The sequence below is a fragment of the Leptodactylus fuscus genome, chromosome 6, assembly GCF_031893055.1.
Source record: "Leptodactylus fuscus isolate aLepFus1 chromosome 6, aLepFus1.hap2, whole genome shotgun sequence".
NCBI classification, from domain to species: domain Eukaryota; kingdom Metazoa; phylum Chordata; class Amphibia; order Anura; family Leptodactylidae; genus Leptodactylus; species Leptodactylus fuscus.
In genome coordinates, this window is record NC_134270.1 from 147,896,104 (window position 1) to 147,906,493 (window position 10,390).

The 10,390-nt window shown below is 39.8% G+C and overlaps 1 protein-coding gene across 1 annotated transcript; it reads right to left on the minus strand.

Annotated features, from left to right (window-relative positions):
* Positions 1 to 5,190: 5,190 nt before the first annotated feature.
* MAFB (MAF bZIP transcription factor B) lies at positions 5,191 to 8,310 on the minus strand. Its single transcript, XM_075277491.1, has one exon. The coding sequence runs from the start codon at positions 8,007 to 8,009 to the stop codon at positions 7,053 to 7,055; it is 957 nt and encodes a 318-aa protein (XP_075133592.1). The 5' UTR covers positions 8,010 to 8,310; the 3' UTR covers positions 5,191 to 7,052.
* Between the last annotated feature and the right edge of the window lie 2,080 nt (positions 8,311 to 10,390).

Genomic DNA, 10,390 nt, shown 5'->3' on the forward strand with positions numbered 1-10,390 from the left:
CTCCGCAGTGTCTTGCATACATCTTGATTGACAGCACTGAGAAGTATATTTACTGATGAACATATTATAGGATAAAGTAAAAGAGATTAGGGTTATTGACGCGTTTCACATTCCTTCACCGTCAATGTAATTTCACCTTGTATTGCATACGTTTTTCCATCAAAGTGTTAAAATGTAGCCATGTCATTCCATATTATCTTCATTAGGGTTACCGACGCCTTTCACGTTACTTCATTGTCCACATCATTATATGTTATATTGCATAAAATTCTGCAACATTGTTCCGTATCATCCCCATGGGTCGCTGAATCTTACCTATTTATGGTCACTGGGTCCTGTCCAATGTCTACATGATCCATTCCTACAACTAGATGCCATACATGACATGGATCGTATTAGCATTATATATACTGATGACCATATGGTTGCAGAAAGTAAAAAGAGACGCGTTTCTGACGCGTTTCATTTTTCTTCTTTGTCAATGTAATTTTTCTTTACATTGCATTATTTTTTCATCAAAGTGTTAAAACGCAGCAACATTTTTCATATATTATGTTCACTAGGGTTACTAATGCGTTTCACATTCCTTCATTGTCAACATAATTTTATCCCATATTGTATTATTTCTTCTTCCAAAGTGTTAAAACGCGACAACATTGTTCTGTATGATCCTCAAGGGTCTAGGCATCTTACTTATTTATGGTCACTGGGTCCTGTTCAGTGTCGATATGATATGTCTAGATACAATGCATGAGACATCACTAGCGTTGGGGAATATATGTACTGGTGGACATGTGATGGGATTAAGTAATACATGAATAAGGGACTGACGCGTTTCCCATTATCCCCATAGTGTCCATGTAATTGAGTTCTCCCATATTCTAGAGAGTCTGAGTGACCAAATGTAGGTTTCAATGATTTCACAGAATTTTCTACATGATGTAAAGAACCATTAGACATGGACCATATATTCTCCCAACACAATTGATGTCACGCATGCCATCTAGATCTATGAGCTACCTATATATACGCTGGAGAGAGCCTGGTGACTGTAAACAGACAGGTAAGTGCAGTCACCCTAGGGAATAACATGGAACAATATGTGACGTTGCATTTTAACACTTCGATGGAGGAAATAATTCAATATAGGGTAAAATTATATCGCTAATGATGGGATGTGAAACGCGTTAGTATCTCCAATTCACTTTATACTATACCCGACCGTATGTTCCCCATTACTGTCCCATCCACTTGATATTTTCAATAGAAAACTGACACATAGCAAGTTCAACCTGTCCTCTAAGCAAAAAGGTACACGAAAACAAGTCCAATACCTCATAGAAGTTTCTCCCCAACATCTCACAATTCAGATATTTGCAGACCACAAAATGAATGGAATATATGAATGAAGGCGACCGCTGTCATTTATCAGCCGCTGGGCGCTGATCTGCTACTGGAAAGAGTAAGTGTTCCCCTCCTGATACATGAGGACTCCTCAGCTCCGCTACAAACCATCCTTCTAGGTCAATTGATTCTTATTTCCAGTTCTTTCCATAGAAACCTGGATGAATTTCTTTTCCACTATATAGATGCCAATTCCAGCTTTCTCTATGAAGATTTTTGGATGACTACTCTTACCAATCAGTGGCCCTAGGGGTGATAGATGGCGGCAGCAGTCACATAGTGATACACAGCGAGGACACGGCCAATGTATCAGCGGTGAGAAGAGAATATAGCACAAACCACACACATGGCGGAAAGTCACGTACACCTCAAATTTATCAACCAATACCGTCCTTACATTTAACTCTTGTTTGTGAAATATTACATTATGTGTACACGCAGTCCCATGTAAAATCACAGACCGCACGATAAACAGTAGCCCTGCTGCATCTGTCTATAGATATATCCGAATACAACATGTTATCTGACACTTCCCCTTCTCTAAATGTAGACAGTAAATGTCAGGACAAGACTGAGCAGTTTTTCAATGTAAATTATTTTTGATTTAATAAAATGTATTAATTTTAAAATTAGAAAATCTATCTATTTATCTATCATCTATCTATCTCCTATCATCTATCTATCTATCTGTCTATCTGTCTATCTATCTATCTATCTATCTATCTATCTATCTATCTATCTATCTGTCTGTCTGTCTGTCTGTCTGTCTGTCTGTCTGTCTGTCTGTCTATCTATCTATCTATCCGCCTATCTAGCCGTCTATCGTCTATCTATCTATATCGTCTATCTATCATCTATCTATCTATCTATCTATCTATCATCTATCTATATCGTCTATCTATCTATCTATCTATCTATCTATCTATCTCCTATCTATCTATCTATCTATCTATCTATCTATCTATCTATCTATCATCTATCTATCTATCTATCTATCTATCTATTATCTATCTATCTCCTATCTATCTATCTATCTATCTATCTATCTATCTATCTATCTATCTATCATCTATCTATCTATCTCCTATCTATCTATCATCTATCTATCCATCCATCTATCAGTCTATCTATCTATAAGACTTATTATAAGATACACCACATTTCTGATATATACAGTGCATTCTGTGAATGTTCAGGCGCAGTCTGACTGTAAATCCGCACACAGTTGCCTGAACATTCGGTTACACACATTTTACTGACGTAAAGTAGCAGAGATCACTAGGCCACTACTATGCAAAGCCTCCCATGTAGCAGAGCTGAATTTGTCATTTAAACCTGTGGCGTTGCATAGTTTGGGCTCTCTAACCAAATACCTATCTGAGGAAGGATTTCAGCTCTTTCTTCGGTCACATAGGACGCAGCATGCCTTCACGAAGTTGTCAAATGACAAACTCAGCTCTGTAACAGCGACATAGTTCTGCCTGATTAAACTCCATAGAGCCAGCACCTGTTCTGCAATGACTTCTTACACCTGGAACAATAAGAGTTGTAAAGAAGGGTTGACATTGAGGGTGACTTTTTTAAAGTGTGAGCTCGGAGGTGAAGTACACGGTGGGATGATAGAAATTAGAGTGCAAGCTCTTGTGTAAAGTAACACATAGTCTGACAATATCCTGGTATGAATGGGGAAGACTTCAGGAAGTGTCCTCAGCTCCGTGCAGGGATTTGCTATCTTGCATGGGGTAAACCCTGAACTTTGAGTTGGACTGCTGGACCCGTCACCTAGCAGAGCCGTGGACGAGCGCCGTCCCATTACTGCTGCTCAAAGGGACATTTCTTCATTTTTGTTGTTTAATGAGTGCAGCCATTTATTCAGTGCATGCATGAGGGAGCAGTAATACGCCATGGCAGTTCCCACCATATTCCGCTCCACATTTCACTCCCTGCCAAATCCAACACATTAACCCTTCAGCCCCCACAGCAACGCCACACACTATAGAGCTATAGGGTGCAGGGATCTCTATACCATACCGCGCTGCACCCTAAACATTTACAACTTAAAAAAAATAATAAATACCCCCTAGGTCGCAACCGCTGAAAAGTTTCTAGATCCTTACAATGGACATAAGGACCCTTGTGCAGGACGCTTAGGGCACGTTCACACGCACCAGGGTTGTGGTAGAAATTAAAAATACGCCTATCCATCTGAGATTGGGTAAATTTCCATATATCAGAGGAGCGGCCAATTTCTACAGCAAATCTGCTGCGTGTGAACATACCCTAATAATAAAAAGTGGTATGGAGAGATAGATGTGTACCCTGATGACAGAGAACAACAGCTGTGCGCCCTTACTTGTGAATAAGGATTTCGTGTGTATTGTAATATTGTATGAAGTTGTGATATATAGATTAACCTTTTGTGTACCATTTTCTTATGACAGTATGGAACATCCCTCCTGACTATTGATATACATGTGTAATCTGTATATTAATCTATATACCTATATATATATATATATATATATATATATATATATATATCTTGCTTTCTCTATATATATGCATATACAATGCATACCATAGTATGCTATGGGATTTGAATATATATATATATATATATATATATATATATATATATATATACACACACACACACACACACACACACGATACAAAGCTTACTATACTGCAGGATCCTAATAATCATATATATATATATATATATATATATATATATATATATATATATATATGATACATAGCTTACTATACTATAGTATCCTAATCGCACATATATCTATACATACATATATATTTATATGTACGATACATGGCTTACTATATTATAGGATCCCAATAATTGCGCAAATCTCTATCTACACAATACATAGCCTGCTATGCTATAGGATACTGATCATATATAAATATATATATATATATATATATATATATATATATATATATATATATATATAGATATAATAATTGGCTTACTGTACTATGGGATCCTGCTCATACATACATCTATATGAATACGTAGATAGATAGATAGATCTATCTATCTAGATAGATAGATAGATAGATAGATAGATAGATAGATAGATAGATAGATAGGTGCGATATATGGCTTACTATACTATAGGATCCCAATAATCGCACAAATATCTATCTGCACAATACATAGCCTACTATACCATAGCATCCTAATCGTACACACACATATATATATATATACACATACGATATATGGCTTACTATACCATAGGATCCTAGTAACCAGACATATGTCTATACGTCTCTATCTATCTATGTGTTAAAGTGACACGACCTGGTTATTTTTGGGACTTTACATTCCACCACTGAATTTAATAAGCAATATGGAATATTTTATGATACCATGAAGGCGGTTTTATAACATGTCACCAATTTTTTTTGCATGCACAACTTGGAGCAATGACATATTATACTGCTATAATGTGCCTACTGCTACGTATGAATGAAAGCGGCGTATTTTACAGGTGCACATGTGCTATGTGACCAGATACGTGTCAATGATTGCTAAAAATTCAGTCCGAAGGCCAGCAAATTACTTTATGGCAGACCCTGAACGCAGTGGACCCTGAACTTCCACCAAGTACACAGTATGCAGCTATTCGGAGTAGCGGTGGAGTTGTAGACATGTATACGTCATACCTATATATCTATGTGAGCTATTCCTTCTATCACCTGTGCGGCCTTTATAGAAACATACCGTAATAAAAAAAAAGACCAGTCGGTGTAACATGCGCCATTTCAATGATTTTAATAAGCAAAATAGGAAACAATTTCAATAACAAAAAAACAGAAACCAGTCTGAATAAAACTACAATAGACCAGGTTTGTCTTTTACCAGAAGCAGGGTTGAAATGTATCCCTTCAGAATTGACATGAAATAAAACCAAAAAAAATAATAATACACAGCCCATCGCTGGAGACGTGATATCAACACAGTTGAATCCGGAAATCAAAAAAAAAAGAAAAAAAAGTAATAGCCCCCCTCCCCCATTACTGATGCATTGACATTGGAAGAACCTAAAGCATCATGCCGCCCCTAGAATCCTGTTTCCTACCATTAACTTATAGAGAGACGAGACCAAAAACAAAAAATTTTTTTCGTAAAATGCATCTGCACCAGCAGTGCGAACAATTGAAAGGAACCGAAAAAAAACAAAAGAAAAAATATATATAAAAAATGTAAATTTTTTAAAATTTTCTTAATTTGGTCCGCTGTGATCCTAAAGTGTCACTTACGTTTTACTGACCCGCAGAAAATAAATGAAACCGCACAGCGACCGGCTGCAAATAACTGCTACATATATATACTTATATATAAATAAACTGAGCAGAAGAAGGAAGAGGGAGAAGAAAAGAAGTCAATCGATAGTAGCAAATAAGCCGGGGAACGGAACGCAGAGTTGATAGGAAGCATTTAGTATCTATATAAGTCACCATTTAAGCTGTCACAATATAGCCCCTGCTTTTGTCCTCGGAGAGTCGGGTTCTTGCAGTTTTGCACAATGCTGGTGTCAGCCAAAATTAAACTCACATGCCAGTGTTTTATGTTAAGGGGGAATAATAGAGTTCATAGTCTAGTTGTAGGGGAAAAAAAAGAAGAAAAAGCAACTTAACGCACCGTCCTCCATTGGGAAGCTGAACTGTAGGACATAACAGGTCACCTATAGACAGGTATACAGGTGCAGCAGAACCGGGACCCATAACCTATAACTCATTATAGGTCATGGCACATCCAAATCGACTCTACACACTCAGCTCTGCTACATCTGCCTACCTATAAAGATGTCCCTTTCTCAGCTGTCACTACCCATCACAACTATATACCATTAAAACTATAACATAATAGTAACAATATAAGAACAAAGCCAAAGGGCGCCAATGCCCCAATGTACCACTTGAACAAAAACTTCTCTTAACACAAGGAAAAGCAAAATGCCCACGTTTCTACATATGGGAGAGACTAAGAGGGTGAAATGTTGTAGATGGCTTCGTATTTACAGGAGGAGGGTAAGAGGGGACCCAACTAAAAGGCTGAAAAATAATGGAGACATAGTACGTGGTCTAGAGCAACAGAACCAATGAAAGTTGGGAGCCAAAAGGGAAAGCATGCTCAGATTAAACAAGGTCATGATACAAAATAGAAAGTATTACCATACATGTCCAGCATGCAGGAATAATAATTTTAATGCAGGTTTTTTTTTTTTTTTTTTTTATATTTTCTAGATAATCAAGCAGGCAATAAAACCATGGGGGTTAGGGGTGCACTCAATGTCCCACCTGATCAGGTTCAGCTGATGAAAAGTATCTGCCTGGAAAGTTTTGTTAGTTTTTGTTTGTCCTTGTTCCGAAGTGGCAGTGCTATTGTCCAACACAGTCCTGTGGCATTTCAGATAAAACAAGTCCCCATTTCCCCCACCCCAACCAAGCTGGTATCCCCCCCAACAACAATAACATCCATCAGAGTAGTCTCAGGCTCTCCTGTGCACCCACGATCCCCCCCAGCAGACTAAAGTCTACAAAAAGTTGGAGAGTCAATGAAGCCCCCCTTCTCCTCCCGACACACAGTTCTGGACTGAGATATATCACAGGAAGACTCACATGAAGAACTCTGGAGAACTTGGGTTATCACTGGTGGAGCCGGCCTCCCTGAAGCTGTTGTTGGTCAGTTTCTCACACTTCATCTTGTAGGCATCTCTTTCTCTGACCAGGCGATTGACTTCTTGTTTCAGCTGCTCCACTTGCTGGATGAGTTGGGTCTTCTCGTTCTCCAGGTGGTGTTTCTGCTGCACCCTTTTGTACCTGCAGGACTGGGCGTACCCCCTGTTTTTCAGGGTTCTTCTCTTCTGTTTTAGGCGGATAACATCATCCTTGGTGAAGCCCCTCAGATGCCTGTTGAGCTCCCGGACAGACATGGAGACCAGCTGGTCATCAGAGAACCTGTCTTCTATCTGGTTGGATGACTGGTGCTGAGGGTGGCTGTTCTGGAGTTGCTGCGAAGAGGTGGAGGAGTTGGATGGGGTCGGAGAAGCCTGGAGATGGTGGTGGTGGTGATGATGGTGTGGGTGCTGGTGAGGATGTGCCAGCTCCTCATGAGGGACGCCTTGGTACTGGTGATGATTTTGGTGGTGGTGGTTGTGATGATGGTGATGGTGGTGATGACCTCTGAAACCCTCGAACCCTTGCATCTGTGGAGGCATTTGGTGGGGTCCTATGAGAGCTTCTACAGCGTCTTCTGGGGTGAGGTTCAGAGCCTCCGGGTTGACCTGCTGGTAACTGTTGGCCATCCAGTACAGGTCCTCCAGGTGTGTCTTCTGCTCTGTTGGGCTGAAGCTTGGAGAGGAGGGCACCGAACTGCAAGGAGTGCTGATAGGAGTAGAAGACACCGAGCCTGTAGGCTGCAGACGATTGCATGGACGAATTGTACGATCTACTCCTCGGCCGTTCAGTGGCTCTTTCTTGACATCAAACTTCATCAAATCAAAGTCATTGACGTACTCCATGGCAAGTGGACTGGTTGGCAATTCTGGGGCAATGGACAGCTCTCCTGCCATGCTGCTGTGGTCGCTTCACTCCAGTTCTGCACCCTGAGTGTGCCTCAGCTGCACACCCAAGGAGTCCTCCAGTACCCTGAGCCCTGAAGGAGGACACTGAAGGAATCTGTGGCAATGTCCTCCTGCTTCTTCTTTAGCTCTTTCTTTTTGGCACAGTCCCAGTCTTGAAGAAGAGCAGCCTCCCCCCTGTCAGTCTTAGGGATGGCTGCCTTGTAATATTCCAGCAGCTGCAATGCAATCTTGCTTTAGGAACTTTCTTGGACTAAAGCAGAACAAGTCAGACAAGAGAGAGCAGCTTGGAGCTCTGGATATCATCTGTGCTGTCCTATGCAAGACGCCTACTTATATGCCCAGGGCTGAATCACGAGTGGAGAAGGCTGGGCCCCTCACCAGCATGGCCAATGCCTGCAGAAGGGAATGGCTACATTAGCAGAAGGGGAGGGCTAATGTGAACACTGACAGATAGGGGAGAAGTCAGCTGACAAGCTACTGCTAGAACAAGACCAGGCAATGCCAAAGCCTAAGACATAGTATATCTGCACAGTATATTCCCACAGTCCTATACACTATATATGCTATATACTGCAGGCTACTCATGTCCTCACTGAGCACAACTTTACCCAGATACATTATAGAAGCAATGCACAGCCCACTCCTGCAACATAGCAGCCCAAACCATATATTACATTATATCCTATACTAGTATTACATGTGTGGGTGAAACTGTGAGCTGTGCACAGTGATCAGTGTATGTATATGTAATAATATTAATATTAATAATTACTATAATAATAATAATAATAATAATAATAACTAGAAACTCATCCCCCAATGAGGGCACAGTGCAGTGCCCACTATAGGGCCACCTCTTGTGAGGAGACTCAATGGCTTTCCCCAAGATCAGAATCTCCTTGAGTCTATTGTTTCTTTTAATAAACAAGTCTCTTGTTTTCATTGCATCGTTTCGCAACAATGTAGAGAACTTCAAGTATAGATCTATAAAGGAATGGCGGGCGCCCTCTACTGGTAGAACGGGGTATATGCAGCTCTCAGAGTTTATGGATGGATTGAGAGATGATTAGATAGATAGATAGATAGATAGATAGATAGATAGATAGATAGATAGATAGATAGATAGATAGATAGATAGATAGATAGATAGATAGATAGATAGATAGTTTAGGTAACACAAATAAATTGTATATGCCAATAGTATATATCAATAGATAATTAGAAAGATAGATAGCTATCCATTGATAGTTTAGATAGATAGATTTTGATTCATAGATATATAAATAAAATGCATACCCAAAGATAGATATTAATAGATACTTTAGTAAGGTAGACACACCTAGGTACCCATAGATAGATATAGATAGATAGATAGATAGATAGGAGATATATAGATAGATAGATGATAGATAGATAGATAGATAGATAGATAGATAGATAGATAGATAGATGAATAGCCATAGATAGATCATCAGAGATCCTCATCTATAGATTTATAGAGATTTATAGACTTGTGCTCATAGATAAATGACAGCTGTATATGTAGACGCAGAGACTAATAGATAGATCGATGAGACCGAGACAGATGTTTGCAGCACGATGGTTACTATATGATATTAGATACAGGACATCCTGCAGATTGTTAGAACAGGTAGATATATGGGATTTAGCAAACAAGTCAATGTATGATGAGATTTATGCCCTGGAAATAATCCTACACGTCTGGTCTGAGATCACAGATCGTCTGGAGTCTGGATACAGTGTGAAATTTTTCAGATCGCTGATCGATCGCTGCCCGATTGTGTGGCGGATAAAGTTCCCTGTGTCTGTACGATATGTATCTCCATGTATATAGGCTGTGGCTCTGTCCTGGCTTTGGAGGAGGATTACGTGTCCCTTTTATTCCTGAATAGCTCCGATAAAAATTCCTGATCGATTCCTATTTGAATGCAGGGGGAGGGGGGACGTTAACCCTTTCTGCTCACACACAATAGAAAAACTCTCAGGCTCAGCAGTTTCTGCTCAAAACTGGTTTCCCGGCCAATTATCCAGGGGCGGAGGGGAATTGACCAAATATTTTACCGGGGGGCTAAAGATGGCTGAGGTGCCCCTGCCCAATGTGTGCCCCCACTCCCTGCTCTGCACATTATTATACAGTGTGTATTGATACCAAGCATGAATACATCAGATTGTTCTAAATGGAATATTTACTGTGCTGTCTGCATAAATGAATCCCTATCCCATCTCTAATGGAGCAGATACAATAGTCCCCAGCCTGTGCCCGACTCTATATAACTATATGGGGGCAGAGATAAAGAGATATTTCTATTCTAATACATGGCGGCTTATTGATTATTAAATACCATTAT